The sequence below is a fragment of the Budorcas taxicolor genome, chromosome 16 (assembly GCF_023091745.1).
Source record: "Budorcas taxicolor isolate Tak-1 chromosome 16, Takin1.1, whole genome shotgun sequence".
Lineage (NCBI taxonomy): Eukaryota > Metazoa > Chordata > Mammalia > Artiodactyla > Bovidae > Budorcas > Budorcas taxicolor.
Window position 1 is genome coordinate 48340050 of NC_068925.1, and position 21586 is coordinate 48361635.

The 21586-nt window shown below is 54.4% G+C and overlaps 1 protein-coding gene across 1 annotated transcript in view; it reads left to right on the plus strand.

Moving 5' to 3' along the window:
* NPHP4 (nephrocystin 4) overlaps window positions 1-16849 on the plus strand; it is a 138389-nt gene extending 121540 nt beyond the window's left edge. The window contains exons 19-29 of the mRNA XM_052653950.1: window positions 1834-2045; window positions 5564-5790; window positions 5985-6171; window positions 7017-7100; window positions 12427-12583; window positions 13101-13186; window positions 13712-13797; window positions 14801-14972; window positions 15562-15741; window positions 15998-16141; window positions 16709-16849. Coding sequence (XP_052509910.1) covers window positions 1834-2045; window positions 5564-5790; window positions 5985-6171; window positions 7017-7100; window positions 12427-12583; window positions 13101-13186; window positions 13712-13797; window positions 14801-14972; window positions 15562-15741; window positions 15998-16141; window positions 16709-16849 — 1676 coding nt within the window. The remainder of the gene's footprint in view (window positions 1-1833; window positions 2046-5563; window positions 5791-5984; window positions 6172-7016; window positions 7101-12426; window positions 12584-13100; window positions 13187-13711; window positions 13798-14800; window positions 14973-15561; window positions 15742-15997; window positions 16142-16708) is intronic.
* Window positions 16850-21586: the final 4737 nt, after the last annotated feature.

Consider the following 21586-nt stretch of genomic DNA (forward strand, 5'->3'; position numbering starts at 1 on the left):
CTTTATTGAGCCCATTTTTGCATGAAATGTTCCCTTGGTATCTTTAATTTTCTTGAACGGATCCCTAGTCTTTCCCATTCTACTGTTTTCCTCTATTTCTTTGCATTGATCACTGAGGAAGGCTTTTTTATCTCTCCTTGCTGTTCTTTGGAACTCTGTATTCAGATGGGTATATCTTTCCTTTTCTTCTTTGCCTTTCTCTTCTCTTCTTTTCTCAGCTATTTGTAAGGCCTCCTCAGACAACCATTTTGCCTTTTTGCATGAGCAGTATGAAGCCAAAAAAGGTGGGAGTGGGTTTGTAAAACCCATGGCAAGGGCCTGGCAGGTCAGGGGTTCCTCAGGGCAGTGTGGGGAGTTACAACAGTGAGGATTTGTTGAGGGATTGAGAGCCTCTAGGGTCATTCGTCTTCCAACCCCTATTTTGATCAAAACCAGAGGGTAGGGATGCTCCACCAGAAGCCGTGTCTCCACCCTCCAGCAAAGTTCTGGAGGCAGGAAATTGTGCTGAGCTCTACAAGGCGCTTCCTGACTTCAGCACAGCAGTGTGGTCCTGCATGGTCACGCTGGAATTTCATTTCTGGTTTCATTGGAACCGGGAAAGTCATTTGTCAAGGTGATGCAGTCTGAACACACTAGCTGGTCGGTCACCCCCAGCCTTGCTTGTCTTCCACTCTTGCCCCTCCTTGTGGGACTGCGGGCCTTGGACTGCTCCAGCCTGATCCAGATGGAAGCTCCCATCGCCGTGGAGCTGGACCCCAGACACGGTCACGTGCTCTTTCGGAGTGACAGTGTGAGACATCTGCACCGTCTCATGGCAGCCGGAACCTGGAAGCAGTGCTTGCCTCTGTTGAGGGAGGATGTGGAGCACTGCAGCAGGAGGTGGAGACACACGAGGAAGGGGAGTAGGTGCCCGGCCAGCGGAGTTCAGGCTCGGGGTTACATCCTGTGGTTCTGGGGGTACCTGGAGGAAGTACCCAGCTCCAGGTCGGGGGCTCCCTCCCACCTGCTCGCCTGTGCCTGGTTTCATGATTGCTCAGGAGTCTGTGTCAGCTTGTGATGTGGCTCGTGCACATGTCACAGGAGCACCACGGATGGGAGGAAGGCAGTGCAGTGCTCCTGCCTGCCGGGGCCTGGCCTGCCTGCTGCAGCTTCTGTTTGTCAGCTGCACCACTTTCCTTTGGGTCCAGGGTTCCAGTAGAACCCCCAGGGGAGACGGTGCTTGGGGGCCCCACCAGTCAGAGGAAGCAGGTGCAGAGCAGTGGGCTTGGGATGCAAGCCAGGGTGGTCCAGTCTTCACCCACCCTGGCCATCCAGGGGCCTCAGGCTGAGGGACAGGACTCATCAGAGCCCCCGATTCCTGATCTGAACTTAGGGCTTGTGACACCCCGACCCAGGTGAGTTTGAGGACCTGCCGGGACTGTGTGCCTGAGTTCAGAGTGGTGCTGTGTGTTGAGGTTGCTCGCTGGAGGGGCTGGGGGTGAGCAGGGTCACGGGCCTGGGTGAGGGGTGTCTCGGGCCCTGGGGCATCCTGAGGGCGTGAGCCTCTGCAACACTGAGCTTTTCCCTAGATGATCACCTAGCAGGGGATTCATACGTTTGCGTCCTGGGACCGAGACCAAATCCCCTCTATGTGAGAGGCTGGAGAAGGAAAGGATGCTGAGCAGGGCAGGATGCACCATTTCTACCCGTGTCAGTACCCCAGGATTCATGAGAAGCTGGGGGCTTTCTGGGCTCCCTCACTGGGTGAAGTGCTCTGGTAGGCACGGAGCCCTGGCTGTTTAGAGAGCGTAAACTCTGCCCTTTAACCTCTGAGCCTCTCTTTGAACCTTCCAGCAGTGAAAAATGTGGTCCAAGCCCAGAAGCTGGCCGATGTGGACAGTGAACTGGCCGCCCTGCTCTTCACACCCCCGAGACCGGGGGCCCGGGGGCCCCAGGGCATCGGTCAAGAGGGGGATGCTGTCCGCAGGCGCAAGCTGGAGCGCATGAGGGCCGTGCGACTGCAGGAGTGTGGATCGGAGCCGGGCCACCATGGGCGGGGTGCGCTGGTGAGGCTGGGTCCTGGGTCCCTCAGCAGGAGTGGGCGGGTTCACCGGAACATTGCAGGAGCCACCCTGTCCCTTCTCTGTCCTCGTTACAGAACATGAGAGACTCGACTTCTCAGCCATCAGGGGAGGTTTTCAAGCCAGAATTATGGCGGTGCTTTGAATAAAAACCAATTCCTGGGCTCCATTCCAGTAAATTGCTGGTGCGGGGTAGGATCCTTGAAGCCTAAACTTTTAAAACGGCTCCAAGAGGTATTCTGAGGGTTCCCCAGGCTTGGGGAGCAAAGTCATGAGGACTTTATATCACAGGTATCAGAGCAACTGTGATGATCAGAATTCCCACTTTGGACTAAAAATCTAAGTAAGACCTTGTAGTATTTTGCAGCTAAGAAACAGAAGATGGTTGTACTTTATGAGTTTATGGGATGAGGAGCCCACAGAAGTCCTAGGGGCCTCTACATCAAGGCAGATGGGTGTCTGAACAGATGGCAACCTTCTCCAACCAGGCCTGTGCCCATGGCCTGTTGGGCACAGAGTTTCCATGCTTGGCTCTCACTTGGTGCCCACAGGTGGGCAAGGAACCGGCCTGAGTTGGTGGGGGGAGAAAGGGCATGGAGCGCAGCAGGAGGGGATGTTAGAGGGGACATGGCCGGGTGGGGCCCAGACAGCCAGTAGACCATGGGAGCTGAGCGCAGTAGCGTCTTGCTGCCGTGAAGCAGAGCTATGGCTGTGAGGATGCCTCGAGGGGAGGCTGTCCCAGGGCTGGGCTGGGGACAGGCCTCCTTCCGGGCCACAGGCCACTCCATCCATTGCCTCCTGTGCGGCCTCTGAGGGCCGATCAGCTGCTCCCTGGGGATGCCAGGGGTCCCGACCCCTGGGTGGCTGGCCACACGCACAGCAGGTCCTCTGCCCGACAACTGCTAGTGCTGTTGTTACCAACATCACTGTTATGATTAATTTGGCTGGTTTCCTCTTATTTGATATGTTCTGATAGAGAAAATCAACAGCTCAGAACCTTTGTTTTGAATACAGCAGTAAATTTAGAAGTAACTGGATTTCCAAATACAAGAAAATTTTCCGCTAAATTGTAATGATTTCCTGGGTTCATAGCCCTGGAGAATTTTGAGGTGATACGGTAGTCTCTCTCCCTTCCAGAGTTTTCTGGAAAGATTCCCATCTTTGAAGCAGAGATGGAAGTTCTGTGAAGTCACTGGGTCCTCGGGAAGAGTCAGCAGGCACCGTGTCCTGGCTGACCCTGCACATGTGTAGCTCATGGAACTGTGTGGTTCCATGGACCCCAGGAGCTGGGGGTCATGCGATGACAGTCAGGAGACAGCTAGGGGTGCAGCTTTCTTTCCCTGATGATCAGACTCAAGGCTGAGGGTCTCTGGCTTCTGGGGGGAGGTGGTTGGCCTGGGGCCAGGAGTACAGAGTCAGAACCTCTGTGGGCCCTGGGGCAGCCACAGCTTCCATGTGAGGGGCACTCGGCTTACCCTGTGCCCAGTGCCCAGTGCCCAGGTCAGCGGCTGCCCTAGTGACTGCTGTCAGTCACCGCCTCCCCTGGTGCCTCAGGATTGCCCCTCACACTAGCAAATTGGTGGCGCTAGTCCCATGTTCCGTGTTGTCAGACCACTCCAAGTGCCACGGAAGAGAGGGCTTTACTTTCCAGAAATGCCAGCACTTGGTTCATGAGTGTCCCTGCGCTGGTGGGTGACGTGCCCACCCCTGGACCAGTCTTGGGGCTGCAGTGCCAACTGCTGCCTCTGGGAGTCAGAGGGGTCCGATATGTGTCATCACCTTTGCCTGCGTGGGTTCTGAATTAAGAAGTAAGACATAACTATGGCAGAAAAAGACCAAGACATCACCTCTGTTTTACTGATGGCTCTCGGCATACCTGATGACTCAGATGGTAAACAATCTGCCTGCAGCATAGGAGACCCAGGCTCAATCCCTGGGTCAGGAATATCCCCTGGAGAAGGAAATGGCACCCTAGAGAGAGGGATCTACTCCAGTATTCTTGCCTGGAGAATTCCATGGACAGAGGAGCCCATGGGCTACAGTCCATGGGGTCGCAAAAATTTGGACACGACTGAGTGACTAACACTTTCACTCTTCACTTCTCCAGTTATAAAGGTGATACGAGAGGACTGGCTCATGTGTGTTACAAGACTGAGCTGGGTTAACAGTCTGGGTGGTGCCAGGCAGCTGCAGGTGGGGCCAGACCCTTCAGGCGGGTCCATCCTTTCCAGCCTTTCCCCCTGGCCTGGTGCAGTGTGGGCACCTTATGCCCTGGGCCAAACTGCCTCTGTCTGTGGCTTTACCCACCCGGCCTGCAGTGAACTGGGGAGTGGCTGTCGCTGTGTTCATCTGGGTGATCAGTCTGAAGATGGGGCAGCCCTGTGCCCATCTTCACGGGGCCTGTCCCCCAGAGCCCTCGTCCTGGGGCCTCTAACTGGTGGGCAGTACAGGCTGTGTCCCCTCCACTCTATCTCAAGTCCAGGTTGAAAAGCCCAGCTCTGTTTGTTTCTCACCCTGAATTAGGTCTGGCTGTGGTATCCAGCCCAGCCTGGCAGAAGTTCCATTGCATAGAGAAGCTCTGGTCATAAAATGCCCACGTAGGGAGGTCTCAAGTATCAACACTACCACCCTCCTCTTTTCAAATCCTCCGGGAGAAACAAGGCTCAGCTTCAATCTCCTTCTGGGGAAAGGCCAGAGTGTTGGCTATGGGGAAGTCGATATCCAAACTAATTTAAGTCAGAAGTCAAATTTGGTCCTTGCCTTCTGCGTCAGAGTCTGAAGGCATTCAGCTGTCCGGGCTCCTCCGTGTTTGGAGCCCCTCGCGGCTTCCCCAGCACATGGTGTCTCCCCAGGTCCTGGCCTTGAGGTCTGATGGGCCTTACTCTTCACTACAAGGTGCCCAAGAAAAATAAGCCCACCTCCAGCCTCTAACACACCTGGGGTGGCCAAACCCATGGAAATATGAAGCATTTGAAGAAGGAGGTGGACAAAGGACCCACGCCAAGGCTCGCCACGGCAGCGTGCCTGGGTCTGGACCGTGACCCAGCTGGCGGTCAGTCAGGCCTGGCCGCAGCCCCTCCTGGTGACTCTGCTTGCCGACAGGACTCCTGCTGCCACTGCTGCAGACCTGGCTGTGGAGCCGGTCTCATGTCTTAGTTTTGGGGTGATTCTCTCCTCTTTCATTGGCAACTTCTGCTTTTAGTTTCTCACTGCGCCCAGGTGGGTGGTGGTGGTCTCAGGGGGCGTGTGGGCAGACCTCACCTCCCGTGGGTACATCACCTGTGGGCAGAGGGAACCAGGGCTGCTGCAGGCAGGCAGCCCCATTCTCTGTCCCCTGGGGCTGGAGGTGGCCAGTCCCACCTGACCCCCGAGTCCAAGAAGGGGGCGGTGTCGATTCCAAAGGAGTCTGGCATTTGGGGTGGAGAAGGGGAGGTGGCCAGAAAACAGCCCTCGAGCCGCGTCGAGCCTCGGGACCACGGCCCCCTTGGCCCCTGTGTCTGCAGGCCCAGCAGAGCCTCCATGCCCAGCACGCCCGAGACTTGCAGGTCATTGCTGCCTACCGTGAGCGCACGAAGGCGGAGAGCATCGCCAGCGCGCTGAGCACGGCCATAACCACGCAGCACACCATCCACGCCACGCTGGGCGCTGCCGAGTTCTTCGAATTCGCCCTCAGGAACCCCCACAACGCGCAGCACACGGTGACCATCGAGATAGACAACCCCGAGCTCAGGTGGGATTGCGGGTGCCCTGTGAGGCCCCCAGCCTTTACCCTCAGCTCGAACTGAAAGCTGAGCTGGTGTTGCCCTTGAGGGTCCTGGCCGCCGGGTCTGAGTGGGCGGGGGCATCTACCCCTACAACCCATCGCCCCACCACTGGGACTGACTGGAAGGACATTGTGCCCAGTGCTGTCTCCCCTCCCTCCAGTCTCATCCTGGATGGTCAGGAGTGGCGGTACTTCAAGGATGTGGCTGACTTGCACACGCCGCTGGAGGAGGACATGTTCCACCTGCGGGGCAGCCTGCCCCCCCAACTCTTCCTGCGACCTCGGGAGACTGCCCACATCCCCTTCAAGTTCCAGACTTTCTCTGTGGGCCCATGGGCCTCGGCACAGGTGAGGAAGGCATCTTCTTGTGCAAAGGGGCTGGCCGGGCACCTGGGAAAGCCTACTTGCCAAGTTGTGTGGGAGGTGGGGGCCTCGTCCCGTGTGGTGAGACGGTTAGCCCTTGGCTGCCACTGTCTCACCTGTGCCCACCGCCACCCACCCATGCCCAGCACCTGCGCTGTGATCCAGCAGCCCTGACAGGGCACTCAGCACTCAGGAAAGCTGGACCGCCTCCTCTTCATCCTCTTTACTAATTTGGTAGAAGAGCCTTTCTTAAATCTCAGAGGAGCCAACGGGTTGAAACTTTCTCGGGTTTTCTACTCTCTGCTCACTGCTGCTTGCTCCTTGACATGAACTGCAGACACCTGGGGGTTTCTTGTCAGGGTGGGAGCAGAGTGCATACTGTGATGGGCTGGGTACAGCGGGCGTGTTCCATCCTGACCCCATGAGGTCGGCTCTGCAAGGGAGTGCTCACCACTGAGACAGGCGTGAGGGGCTCACAGTTTTCAGTGCAGGCTCTTTGGATGCACTTTTGGGGCAAGAGGTTGTCCGGACTGTAGTGAAGGTGTCAGGCCTCTGGCTTTGAGCAGAGCTGGGTTATGGGCTCTGATCCTCTTTACAGCTCTCAGCATGCCCCGCTTCCTCTTTGGGGCGTGGGGGTTGGTTAATAACAGCAGCTGCCAGGGGTGGGGTCACTGTGAGAGTAAAGGGGCCTCTGAGGCCATGGACTCAGGGTGGCAACCGTTCCTACAGGTAGAAGGTCCTACAGGTAGAAGGTCCTACAGGTGGGAAGAAGTATCTGTCACCCTGGGCCTCTGTCTCATGACCCTGGGGGCTCACGGTTCCTCTTGCAGGGCTCTGCTGAGCTGAGATCAGAGAAGGACACGGATGCTGGATCACCCTGTAAGTCCAGCACGATGCCCACCAAACATGCCAAGGTAAGGGGCAGAGGACAGTAGGCCTCCCGTCTGGATGGTCTGAGGTCTGGTGGTGCCGGCCAGGGGTCCTCTGAGTGGAGGGTGAAAGGTGTCATGGGTTCTGTGGTTTGTTTCTCAGGCCCCCGTGCCCTTCTCTGCACCTCCTAGAGGGGAGAGGTCTAGGGTCGGGGTGGAGCAGGGCCCATGGAGGTGGATATTACGTGTCCTAACAGGGCAGTGGGAGCTTCAGCCGGATGCTGGTGTGGCCTCTGGGCAGGGGTCTAGGATGGAAACACCTCCCTGGAGACTTGCTTAGTGGGAAGCCAGCACCCAGCCCCAGTGTCTGCTGTAGCTGGCACCGCGTAGCCCCCACACTCAGGGTCAGACGGGCCTTCTGACCCTGACAGAACATCCCGTATTGTGTAGAATCAAAGTGCTGTGTGTGTGTCTGTGTGTTACTTCTGGGAAGTAGGACTCACCTGTTGTCATCTCTGGGGACGGCTTTTTGCAGGGTACACGTCTCAATCACCCACCTGCTGCTATAGGATGTCCTTAGGGGAGCCTGGGTCCCTGTTGTGTTCTTTTTTAATTTTATTGGAGTACAGTTGATTTACAATGTTGTGTTAGTTTCAGATGGACAGCAAAGTGATCAGTTAGACATCTACATATATCCGCTCTTTTCAGATTCTTTTCCCATATAGGTCATTATAGAGTACTGAGTTCCCTGTGCTATACAATAGGTCCTTATTAGTTATCTGGGAAACAGTTGTTTTATAGAAATTTGTTTTTGTTTTCTTTTTTTGGTAGACTAATGCCTTTTGAAAGTCACTCAGTTGTGTATGACTCTTTGCGACCCCAGGGACTATATAGTCCATGGATTTCTTCAGGCCCTTTTGAAGGGCTTTCCTGATAGCTCAGTTGGTAAAGAATCCACCTGCAATGCAGGAGAGCCCAATTTGATTCCTGGGTCAGGAAGATCCCCCGGAGAAGGGATAGGCTTTTTGGGCTTCCCTTGTGGCTCAGCTGGTAAAGAATCCACCTGCAATGTGGGAGACCTGGGTTCAATCCCTGGGTTGAGGGGATCCCCTGGAGAAGGGAAAGGCTATGCTTTCCAGTATTCTGGCCTGGATAATTCCATGGGGTCACAAAGAGTTGGACATGACTGAGTGGCTTTCCAAAAAAAGATGCCTTTTGAAAGTAAGTGAAAGTAAAAACAAGAACACTTTTGCCCCACCCCTTACCCCGAGAACAGATTTCGAAGACTGAGAACCTGGCAGCCTTGTATCCCAGAGTCTCCCTGTTGGGGGGCAGTCCTGTGCCCATGACCTGTGACCCGGGAAAGTTTGCTGTATTTTATTTAAACATGGAGCCACAGCTTTGCCTTTGTCTAAGGAATGTGTCAACTTCTTAGTTAGGGCTATAAATGAAATCTGAGAGGCAAATTTTTCCTTAGTGAATTTGGAGTTTTAAAACAAATCCCAGACACCTTCCGAGTTTACTCATAATTACTTCTGTATGTATCTCTAAACTGATAAGGACTAATTTTTTAAGCTGACTTTGTGCCATCATCACTGCCCGCAAATTAGCAGCAGATCCTCAGGATGGCCTGTTGTCCCGTCCGTGCTCGCTCATCCTTTTGCGGTTGGTCTGTGGAAGCCGGGGCCCACTGTCCTCGGCGCTCTGTCCCTGGAGTCACTGGGCGTGGGCCGGCCGCCATGGGCCAGCCTCGCTGGGGTGAGTGTGGCCTCATGTGCAGAGGCCGAGGCGGCTGGCTGTTCCTGGGGCTAATGTGTCCACTACAGGCCCACTGTCCACACCCATTATTCCATCAAGTGGGAAATGGTGAGACTCCACTTCTCTCATTGTTCCTGTCCTTACTGCTTGTGATTCTTCTATACATAAGAGCTTCCCCCGTCAGCAGTTTGGTTACCCTGAAATATATCTTACACCAGAAGGTCGGGGTAAATGTTGGATTCTTTCCCTTTGCTTATCAATTTTTAAAATAATGAGTTGTGCCCTGCTGCTGCTAAGTCGCTTCAGTCATGTCTGACTCTGTGCGACCCCATAGACAGCAGCCCACCAGGCTCCGCCGTCCCTGGGATTCTCCAGGCAAGAACACTGGAGTGGGTTGCCATTTCCTTCTCCAATGCATGAATGTGAAAAGTGAAAGTGAAGTCGCTCAGTTGTGTCCAACTCTTCGCAACCCCATAGACTGCAGCCTACCAGGCTCCTCCATCCATGTGATTTTCCAGGCAAGAGTACTGGAGTGGGGTGCCATTGCCTTCTCCGAGTTGTGCCCTAGGAACCTTCAAAGATGGTCCGTTTTGGGGGAGTCTCCTTATGAACCTGTGGTTTTATCTCTGCTGTGCAGCAGGCAGTGGCCACTAAACTGTCCCCTTTCTGGCCATGGCCATCCCTTTCAAGTTAGCTCCTGTGCCTTTTTAAAAAAAATTTATTTATTTTTGTGCCTTTTTAAAATTTTGAAATAATCTCAAACTTAGAGAACAGTTATAAGAATAGTGCAAAGAATTGCCATGTATTATTTACTCAGATTCCTAGTTGTTGACATTTTACCTCCATCTTATCATTTTGTGTCTGTGTTTATCCATATACATATGTTTTTTTCTGAGCACTTTGAGAATAAGTTATGGGCAAATGCCTGGCTGCTCCTTGAAACATAGAACTCGCAGGTCCTGACAATGAGGATACTCTACTCCACAGCCACAGTTGTTGTTCAGTCGCTAAGCCCTGTCCAGCGCTTCGCAACCCCGTGGACTGCAGCATGCGAGGCTCCCTTGTCCTTGATTGTCTCCTGGAGTTTGCTCAAACTCGTGTCCACTGAGTGGGTGATGCTGTCTAATCATCTTATCCTCCGCTGCCCCCTTCTCCTTTTGCCTTCAGTCTTTCCCAGTATCACAGTCTTTTTCAGTGAATTGGCTTTTTGCATCAGGTGGCCAAAATATTGGAGCTTTAGCTTCAGTGTCAGTCCTTCCAGTGAATATTCGGGGTTGATTTCCTTTGGATTGACTGATTTGATCTCCTTGTTGTCCAAGGAATTCTCAAGAGTCTTCTCCACGCCACGATTTAAAAGCATCAATTCTTCGGTGCTCAGCCTTGGAAAATCAGAAAATTGACACTGATACAATTTCATTGTAGACCTGGATTGCATTTTACTAAATATCCCAACCCTGGACCCCTCACTCACCCTGGGTCCCACGGTGCATCAGGTGGTCCCAGCCAGTTTTCCTCGCCTTCCACAACCTTAGTACTTTGGATGCACAAAGGCCAGTTCTTCCACCTGCCCCTCAGTCTGGTTTGTCTGGTGTTCGCGAGTCAGTGGGTTCAGGCTGTGCATCCAGGCTGGACGAGCACAGATGGTATGCTGTGTTCTTCTCAGAGCCTCTGATCAGGAGGGACACAATGGTGATTTGTTCTGTTTCCAGTGATGTTGATTTAACTCTCTTACTTGGCTAAGATGGTGTCTGCCAGGCTCCTTCAGTGTAAAATTAATTCACAAGTATTTTGTAGATGATAATTAGAACTATAGTGTTTCGTCAGGAGAGACTCAGACTATGTCAATATCTTGCTCCTCATGCAGCTTCCGCTGCTGGTTTTCATATCCACGGATGATTCTTTTTTTTTTAATTGAAGTATAGTCGACTTACAGTGTTGTGCCAATCTCTGCTGTATAGCAAGTGACTCAGTTTTACACATATAGACATTCTTTGTAAAATAATTCTTCACTGATGCTTCTTGCGTGATGGTTGGCTATCGGTGACTTTCAGATTCGATCATCCCTTCTACATTCTAAGTGACTAGGCAGAACTTTGCCTCCCTCCACTCATTCCTGTAGTTTCTTTGTCACCATTTTGGAGCATGAATTCTTGTTTCGTTCAGCAGGTGGTCATTTGTCACTGTCTTTCTCTATTATACTGCTCAGCCACCAGGGGCTTCTGCTTTGAGCTGGCCCCTGTGTCCTTTTGACAGGTCCCTGCCATTGCTGGATCTCTTCCTTAGTTCCCGGCACATGAGCTGTTCCGTCCTGAGTCAACTTAGACTTTCTGCTCCGTGTCTGGATCAGCCAGTTATCTAAGGTTCCTGTTAGTGGAGAATGGTGTTTAGAAACTAAGGTCTGGTGCTGGGTGTGCTCATTATGACTGGGGTGCCCTTGCTCCTGATCCCTCTGAGCATTTCCTTGCTCTAAATAAACAGTTGATCACTGTAGAGCTAAAAGTCCCAGAATAGCAGTGAAATTCCAGCAGGAGTGTCAGGGTGCAGCTGCCAGGAATGTGGGTACAGTGGTGGGGCTCCCCTCCCAGTGGATCATGAAGCCGGGTGAGCACACACAAGGCATGGAGACAGACTTGGAGACAGATGCAGGGGGCAGTGGCTTTCAGGTGACCCTCCGAAAAGGTAGAGCCAACATGGAGTCACTTAAAGACCCGGAGGGAACAGTGAAGACAAGCAAGGGGTAGTGACCATGCGTTCAGGAGGGGCTCCCTGGAGAGGGCGGCCGTGTGCTGGGGGCCCAGAGGGCGGGCATTGTGCAGCTTGTGCCTGTCTCACACCCATGTGGCCTCATGGGCAGCTGTCCAGTTATCATGTGTCCAGTTACACGTCTAAAAGGTTTCATAATAATACCCAAAGTGGAAGAGCAACCTTTCCATGTGGAAGGTCTGTCTGGGGGCCTGAGCTTTGCGCCGATGTGGGAAGGTTGTCCAGCTTCGGGATTGACCGTGTGGTGCTCTCCATCCTGGCTCCTGAGAGCTCGCTGGGCTGGCCGAGTCCCAGAATAAAGACACTGGCTCCATCATCTCTCCAGTTAGAACCTCTCTTGGACACATTTTTTTTTTTTCAGTGAATGATGATTTTTTTAAACAAAGAAAGTTTGTATCTGTAGCCATTTGGGTTTAGGCACAGCCCCCTTTTACCTTCTGGGGGACATGCTGTGCTCCCGCCCGTGAGGGCCTGGTGGGGTTAGTGTCTAGATCTTCTAGAATGACTTCCCAGCACATGCAGGCAGTGGGAGCGTTGGAGGGGGACTCAGGGCTGCAGACCTGTCTCACTGGCCTTCTGAGCACTTCCCTTCCCTCCAGGAAGTGGCAGGAGCAGCAGCCGCATGTGGTCCACGTGTATGGAACCTGTGCTGGGCCAGTCCCCTCGGGTGGGCACCCATGACTGCAGACCCTGTGTGTCTGACTCTGCCTGCCCTTCCCACCTCCTAGGGTTGAGTAGACACTACGGGGACCCCCACCCTGTCTGTCCAGAGAGGTGCCGTGCACACAGCTGCCCGAGACCCTGTGTGCAGGTCCTGACCCTGCGCCGCCTGCCCTCTGCTCTCTGGCAGGTCCTGTTCCGTGCGGGCAGCGGCAAGCCCCTGGCGGTGCTCTGCCTGACGGCGGAGCTGCAGCCCCACGTGGTGGACCAGGTCTTCCGCTTTTATCACCCGGAGCTCACCTTCCTGAAGAAGGCCATCCGCCTGCCGCCCTGGCACACGCTTCCAGGCAGGTCCCACTCTCCCCACGGCCAGCCTAGGGCAGGTTCAGCAGGTGGAAAAGGCATCTCCCAAGGGTGACAAGTATTCTTCTTCCATCAACCCGGGATGCTCTTAAACAACCCAGCGCAGCCTCCTGCCTGACCATTTGACACGGTGACCTTCTCACGTCCTCTTCAGTGGCAGGGCGCCCGTGGCCCTCGGATTCCATCCTGAAATCCACAGCCCGGGGAAGTTCTCCAGCCTCGGGTGTCAGGCTCTGTGCTGTCCTCTGTGTTGGGTCTGGGGATTCACCTGCTGATTCACTTCTCCCTGGTGCCTTCAGAACAGAACTGAGCCTTTGTATCTGGCTCCTGGCTCCATAGTACCCCCCCACCCCCGCCCCACTTCCTGTGGTTACTCCCTTGGGTGAGAAAAAAGCGCTGGTGTTCACGCAGACAGCTATGTCCCCTAGTGGATTTCGTTAAGCACCTATGGGGGCCTTGGCTTTTGGGAAAAGACATTTGCTTTCATATTACCCGCTCCAGGTGCCCCTGTAGGGACAACCAGTGAGGACCCCCCTCTCCACGTTCGATGTAGTGACCCGAACATCATTTGTGAGACACAGAATGTGGTAAGTTCTGTGGCCCTGCCCTCTCCAGGCCTTGCCTACCGTTTGCATCCCGGGTGTCTTGCAGCTTCTTCATTTTAGGTTTTCACTGAAGTGGCTTGTTTCTAAGCTGCTAAAGGGCTATTTTGACATCCTCATGAGAGTTATATGAATGAGTTTTCATTTTTCCTGCTAGCAGATCAGTTCCTTGATTATCTGAATTTAAATTAAAAAAAAAATGCGTGAGGCAAACAGAATAAAGTGAGTGGTAATTAAGGCACTTATTAATTGCCATTGTGCAAGGATAACGGCCATAATTATGTTATGACTGGTTAGGAAATGGGATAAAATCTCCTGCAGAATATAATTATTAAACTCAATATGAAATCAAGAAGTGAAGGATTTTTCTCTTTTGCAGTGACAAAAATAATGAATTCTGACGAGTACAGAAAATTAAAAACGTGTTGGGGGAGGGGGCCTGATTCACACCTGCATTGGGGGGCTGGGGTTGGAGCCCAGTGTTGCTGTGATGTGCCCCCCTGTCGACAGGGCCCCGGGGAGCCCCGTGATGTGTTCCTGAAGGTGGCCAGTGGCCCTAGCCCGGAGGTCAAGGACTTCTTTGTCACCATCTACGTGTGAGCGTGTGGGCCGTTGGTGAGGAGGGTGGGGGTTGGTGAGGAGGCAGGCTGGGGACCGCTGGTGGCCCTGGAAGTCGCCAGCACTGTGGCTTCTACACTTGTGGTGAGGAGGCTGTCAGGTGTTTGGCCATATGAGCTGAGACTGGCTGAGGTCTTGCAAGGAGCTTCTGCTCAGCTGGCATTACCAGCTGGTGGGACGCTTCAGACCCAGGCAGGAGGCCACTTCTGCCGTAGCACGTGCCAGGATGGCCAGACAGTCTTGTTCCCGTGGCCACTCCCAAGTCTGAGGGATGCAGGCTGTGGTCCTGCCTACCCCGCCCCCCAGGGAGATGGAAGATGGTGTCGTTTCCTGTGATGCCCAAGGACCCAGTGAAATGACCTCAGTCCCTTTCCCTTTCCCTGTGAGTCATATCTCCCAGGCCTTGAGAGCCTTTGAAACCAGTACAGGCAAGCTGGAGGGCTTGTTGCAGCCCATCTGGGAATGGGGAGGGTTGGGGGGTGTCACTTGTGCTGAGTGCTCACCCCAGCTGAGGGTCAGCGCCTGACTTGCAGGTGCCATGTGGTGGCTAAAGAGTGTTGTCCTTATGATGGCTTGTGGGCAGGCGTCCCTGAGGCCCATTTACCACCAAGGGTCAGTGTCCCTGCCAGCAGGCGGCTGGTGCAGAGCCCGGGCTCAGGCCCATGTGACCTCCGAGCCCACGTCCTGGTCCATGCCGTGCTGTCAATGGGGTTTGCTCTAGGCCTGGTTTGGGGTTCTGCTGACCCAGGTGCAAGTGTGCCGAAGCCCATGTTGCCACACATTGGAGGTCTCTGTTCAGGGTCAAGGCCACATAGAGGCCACAGCCCTGCCTGAGAGCCTCGGCCTTGGAGGGAAAGGGGCCGTGGGGGTGACAGCACCTGGGCCCCACCTGCCCTCTTGGCCGCCTTCTCAGCCTCCTGGGGCTCCCCTCCCACAGTCAGTGTAGTGTCCTCGTGGACCGTGAATGGCTTCTGCCCACAGAGACCGCTGGTTGGCAACACCTGTCCAGACTTGGCAGGTCCACCTGCACTCACTGCAGCGAGTGGACGTCTCCTGTATCACTGGCCAGAGGACCCGCCTGGCTCTCGTCCTCCGGGGGACGCAGACAGTTAGGAGGGTGCAGGCTTTCAGCTCACACCCCCAGGAGCTGACGGTATGGCCTTTGGGTGGGGGCTGTTGGGTCTCAAGGAGGTCCCCTGCGCCCTCCCTTCCTTGCCCACCTGGGGAGGGGGTGGGAATGGTGCTGCAGCTCAGGGGATTCCTGAAGGTCAACAGAGCCTTAGTTCACATTGCCTTTGCCAGATGTGCCTTCGTGGGATGACTGACTTATTTACAGACCCCACCAGCAACTTGTAGAATTTCTGGGAGTATATACTACGATAATAATGGGAGTATATATTGTATATCATGGGAAGAATTAACTGTGACTCTGGAGTCAGTGTGGCCATGATTGTACATCTCGGTGATGGGATGATGTGGATGCCTTGCCCGAGGCTAGGCTGGTTCAGCTCTTCTCTGCTGAGGCTGCTCCAGCACTTAGGGGTTCCTGCTGTGGGGGAGGGGACTCAACCCAAAAGATGGGGACATGGACTGTGCCCTGCTGGTACTGGTGCCAGTGGCAAGGTTGACTTCATGCAGACTGGAGGGCTTCCTGCCCAGCACAGGTGGTCACCCCTGAACCGTTGGGCTCCCTGGGATGAAGCCCTCACCTCCTGACCCCCTTCTCCTCTGTCCCCTGGAAGACGGACCCCAGAGGTGTGTTTGTGCTGCCCCCTCACGGGGTGCAGGACTTGCATGTGAGCGTCAGGCCCCGCAGGCCGGGCAGCCACTTCACGCACCTCCACCTGGTCGACGTGGACGCTCACCAGCTAGTGGCCTCATGGCTCCTGTGTCTCTCCTGCCGGCCGCCTCTCATCTCCAAGGTCTGATGTGGGATGCGGGGCCACGTGGCTGGGTGGGGTGTCCCCTGATTGTCATCTGGTCCCCTGACCTGGCCTGCCCAGTGGCTGGGGGTCTGGGGGGTGTTGGTTTCTGAACTGTGAGCCTCCTAGGCCAGGACCTCGGGGGGCTTGTCTGCTGTATTTATGGAGCCATCCAGCGTCTAGGGCCCCGAGCACAGGGCAGGATTGGGAAGCTGCCGGAGAAGCAGCCAGGTGACAACTCCTGCCCTCCCCGCAGGCCTTCGAGATCAAGCTGCCCGCGGGGGGCGGGAGGGGCGCCAACAAGCGCATCACCTACACCAACCCCTACCCCTCGCGGAGGGCCTACCGCCTGCACAGTGACCACCCCCACCTGCTGCAGTTCAAGGAGGATGCCTTTCAGGTGCGGGCTGCTCAGGGGTGGGACCCTGCAGGGTTGGGGGGCTCCAGGAGGTCCTGGGGAAAACAGTCTGTGCTCCAGTGAGATGCCTGCAGTCCCCAGGGGCACCCCCGCTGAACTCTGCCTGGGCCTCTGTCCCCACACCTAGGCCCCCACCTCCCCGGCAGTTTCACAGCAGTTTCATCCAGATTCTCTGGCAAGTGAGGCCTTGATCTACTGTGGCTATTTTAGGGAAAGTGAGCAGCGGCTCAGAGTGGATCAGACTCTGTCAGTCAGGGGAGGGGGCTTAGTGACGTGTCTCCCGGGGACTTGGGAAGAGCGGCTGTGGGGGAGAGGGCTTGACAGTAACATGGGAGATTGGCTTCCAAACGTACGTGTGTTTTCTGAAGCCTGCCCGCCTGAGGGTGGGGTGGGGTGTGTGTGTGTGTGTGTGTGCGCGCACACGTGTGCGTGTGTGCACGCACGTGTGTGTGTGTTTGCCTGGGTGGAAGCTGCTAGCCTGGGGTGTGTGTGTGTATTTGCCTTTGGAGCTGGCAGGGTGGACACGAGTATGGCAACATTTCTTTCCAGGTCGGGGGAGGCGAGACCTATACCATCGGCCTGCGGTTTGCATCCCGTCAGAGAGCTGGGGAGGAGGAGATCCTGATTTACATCAATGACCATGAAGACAAAAACGAGGAGACCTTTTGCGTGAAGGTCATCTACCAGTAGAGGAAGGGGCTGTCCTGCCATTCTCAGGGGCTGCTCCTGTCCCAGGACTCTGCTCCGTGAACTCAGCCAAGGATCGCGGGGTCCCCGCGCCCTGACCGTGTATGATGGTCCTGTCCCGTCCCGTCAGGCTGCTGCCAGTACCGACTGCATAGCAGTCCCGTGGGAGATGTGAGCACCCCAGTGAACCCAGGCCAGTTTCTCTCTGTGGCACACGGGCATCGTCACTGTCTATGACGTTAGGGTTTGCTCTCAGCAAAATGTATTTTATGAATTATTTTAAATGATAAAATTATGCTTTTTTACTGAGTTTTATACAGACACTATATTGTTTGGTATGTAATATTTTTTTATATTGGTATTATTCCACATCTTTAAAAAAACTACAAAAATATGAAACTTTTACACATTTTCTCTTTTGGCAGTTTTTGTGTTTTCTGCTGTTTTCATCTTCGTCAGAGGATTTCTGTCCACAGAGTAAGCTTGGTTTTCCCTGTAGGTTGATGTGGCCAAGGGCAGTCAGGTGGCCCATGGCTTATGGCCTCTGGGAGAGTCTGCTTGGCCCTGACCTGAGGGGAGGGCAGCGCTGACCTCTGCCTCTGCTCTGATTCTGGTCCGCCTGCTTCCCCATGGGGCCTTGTGATGATCCTGGACTTGACCTGGAGAGTCCAGGACAACCATTCTATCTCAAGATCCTTAACTCCATCTTTTTTGACCTCACGAGATCACCTTCCAGGGATCAGGTCAGCCTGGGTTGGTGGACATTATTCTGCCACCTCCATCCCAGTGCTTGTGTAAACGAACTGACAGTGTGAAAACCCAACAAAGGGCGTCCCTGTCTGTTGCTTAGATTGTCCAAGATGTCCTTTTACGGGCAGCCCCTGTGTTTTGCATGCCCATTGCACGCATGGCAGGATCTCTGCTCATCCACACAGGCCAGTCCAGGCCCAGGCCTCATCACCAGGGACCAGACCCTGGCAAGGAGTGCATTTCAGGAAGGAAGGTGGTCTGGAGCCTAGTTGCTTTCTATCCTGGGGGCCAATGAGGTGGAGGAGGAGGAAGTGGGGAGGGGGTGCACCTTTGCAGGGGCTAGGGGGCATAGGATCCTTCACTTTCATCTCCTCCCATTTCCAGATGCTTCTAAGAACTGGAAAGTCAAGGGGCTGCTCTTTTCCTAGAGGCAGAGCCTCCAGGAGCTCGTTCCATCCATGCAAAATGGTGGCCCAGCTGCTTCCCTACCTCACGTCTAGTCTATTAAACAGAGACTGGAAAGGGAGCCCTACAGGCCCTTGTGTAGCTCAGGCCACTGTCCCAGCAAGCCATGTGGAGAGACTGGTGGCAGTCCTGCCCTGACTGGAAGTAGGGGGGAGGGTGCTCCTCCTTGGTGTGCCCCGGGGGGCCCTCGGGCTATAGGTTTGCAGGAGCCAGGGGAGGTTGAACACTTGAGGAAGCAGCGAGGGGCCTTGGCAGGAGAGAGGCCATCAGCCAGGGCTGCTGGTTGTCTATCGTCACTCCCTCGTTACTTCATTCATTCATCCATCTGACCTGGATTGTGGGCACTCCTGGCCAGCTCGTGCATGAGTCAGGACATTGTGGTACCCTGAGATGACCCCCATCCCTGCCGCAGGTCAGGAGTTGACCTCCTGGTGGTGCTTAGACACCACTAGGCTATAGCATCGATGATCGGGCGGTGATAGAGTCCGTCAGAGGAAAAGCAGGAGTAGGGCAGGGAGGGGGTAGAAAGAAAGGAGTTAATTCAGAGGAGGGTGCGTGAGAAGGAAGCTGGCAGAGGTGCCGGGGCTGGGAGGGTCTCAGGCTCATGGGGCGAGCTGGTGCTTGGCTGAATATGGGTGACGGGGCTGGGGAGGACAGCCACTCTGCCTCAGGACCAGGACTGGGGGCCGAATTAGTGGCCTGCCTTCTTCCAGTGACCATGGCCTCGGTGCCATGAAGGCTGGGGCTGGTGAAGCTGGGCTCAGCTGGGGTGGGAAGGTGGTCCATGCTTTTTTAAGTCTGAAAAGCAGGTTCTCTACACGCCTGAGGAGCTTTCCTCTCTTTCTTCTCATGCCAAACCTCCTCCCCTGGGGACTGTGGTCTTCAGTCACTCTGGCACACAGAGCCCTCTCTTGGGCACAGGTGAGGATTTGAAGCCCCTCCGGGGAGTGAGGATCGAGCACAGGGTGGGGCTTGAGCTTGTCAAGAACTTATGCTGGGACTTCCCTGGTGGTCCAATGGTTAAGAATTCGTCTGCCAATGCAGGGGACACAGGTTCAGTCCCTGGTCCAGGAAGATCCCAGATGCTTCAGGGCGACTAAGCCGGTGTACCACAACCACTGAGCTTGTGTCCTCTAGAGCTCATGCTCCTCAACAGGAGAGTGGGCCCCGCTCGCCAAAACTAGAGAAAGCCCACACACAGCAACAAAGACCCAGCAGGGTCAAAATTTAAAAAAATTTAAAAAGGAAACTTTATGCCATTCTGCGCATTTTCTTCTTCTGTTTCTTTCTTTCTTTTTTTCCCCTTTTTCTCACAAAGAACCGAGATTTGTTTTGTGATAAATTTTCAACATCAAATAAAGCCCACGGCTGTGATCCGTCATCTTGGGGCTCTTCTGCTGGGTCCCAAACCCCGAGTCAGGTACACTGTGCACGCTGGGTTGCGAAAGACAGGCTTTCTTCCTTCCTCTACGATCTCCAGGTGTTCTGCACCGACGCCCGAGATGTGGACTAGTGTTTCCGTCTGGCTTCTGTCTTCCTAGTAGTCAGTCCCAGGGCCAGCTGGCACTGCTGGCAGCATGGTGGTGGGTGATTTACATAAGAAAGCCGGGCCCAGCCGCCTCCCCGGATCTCTGAAGGGCTGGGAGCTGCTGCCTTCTCCCCATGCACAGAGACGCTCCATCTTTCAAAGGGAACCTTATCATTTCCATCAAGGGCATTTTTTAGTAGTAGTATTTTATTTCTTCTTTCCTGCCTGTCCTCCTCCTACCCCGGCAGAAAGCTACTTTTAACTAAATGGAGTCAAATAAAAGCCAGATTAGCGGCTTTGCTGTGCTCACATCTGATAATGATTTAATGCTATGTTTGTCTCTTTTTAGAAATAAATTAAGGTGCCTTTTAAAATTGTTGCCTCAGGTACGATGAGGTTGGGGAAAACAGCCATTCTGTTTCCTCATCAACCTTTTTTCCTCCTGGTTGGAGAGGGTTGGGGTGTGTGCAACTCTGACCCCTGATCTGGGTTGCAGCAGTTTTAGTTTTATTTTCAGGGATGTGTGCTGAGACCTTTACAAAGAATAAAGCAGGAGAGGAGCATTCAAGAATAAGCATTCAAATCGGCCTGTCTGGTGTGACCTGAGCACCGTGGGGTCTCCCTGGACCTGTGTGGGATGCGGCCGTTGAGTCTGCGGGAGAGAGAGTTCGGAGGCCCTTCCTGCTGGTGGAGGGGGTGGGATGCCACATGTAGCAGAAACCTTGTCATCAGGACACGTCTGCTGGCAATGACACACGGTCTCTCGTGGCTCCCCTGCTCCCACAGCAGAGCCAGGTCTGAGCTGTCATGGGAGCAGGGACAAAGGCGCCTGCTCTCTGTGTCGGGGGTGCCCGCCTGGGGACAGCCAGCCGCACGCCACCAGTGTCACCACACCACTCCTCGCTCCTCCAAGGCTGTTAGGGGGGACCTGAGAGTCAAGTGCAAGTCACAGAGTGATGTGAGGAAGTCACCCCACCTGCAGTGAGGTGAATAGTGTCCCTACAAAATTCATGTCCACCCGGAAACCTCAAAAGGTGACCTTATTTGGGAACAGGGTCTTTGCAGATGCCTTTAAAGTAAGGACTGAGAAGGAGTCATATTGGATTTGTGTGTGTAGTCTCTCAGTCATGTCTGACTCTTGCGACCCCATGGACTGTAGCCCGCCAGGCTTCTCTATCCATGGGGTCCTCTGGGCAAGAATACTGGAGTGGGTTGCCATTTCCTTCTCCAGAGGATCTTCCTGATCCAGCGTTTCCTGCATTGCAGGTTGGTTCTTTACCGTCTGAGCCACCAGGGGAGCCCATGCTGGGTTTGGGTGGTCCCTAAATCCAGTGAGTGTCCTTCTAAGAGACAGAAAAGGACACACAGAGAAGGTCATGAGATGGTGGAGGCAGAGATCAGAGTGATGGTGGCCCAGGACCACCAAGGGTTCCTGGGGTCACCAGGACCTAGGACAGGAGCTGGGGACCCCTTCTTCCTCAGAGCCGCCAGAAGGAACCAGTCTGTCCACACTTGGAGTTTGGACTTCTGCCTCCAGAGCTGTGGGAAGATACACTTGGGTTGTATGAAGCCGCCAAGTTTGTGGCCATTTGTGATGGCAGCCCCAGGGGTCTGAAGTATCCATGTGACCAGTGAATCATGGATTTCTAGTCCTTGGGAGGGAGGGCCTGGTATAGATCTAAGGAGTAACTCCCTGACAGGGTGACCACCCCCATCCCAACCCCCTGGCAGGTGGCTTCCTGCAGCAGTGGGGCTGCTCGGAGAAGCAGCGTCAGCCTCGCGTGTCTGTCATCTCTGTTGGCAGCATCCTGAACTGATCTGTGAATCAAGGTCTAAAGATAAATTTCATTGCAAGAATTCAACCTTGAAATAACCTCACACCAAAGTGATGAGCTCTTCTCCAGGAGACAAAGTCACTAAAATGGGGACTCTAAGAACATTGCAGGGAAGAGAACAGTCAGAACAGCCTCCCTGAGTCCAAAAGTTGAGTGTGCAGG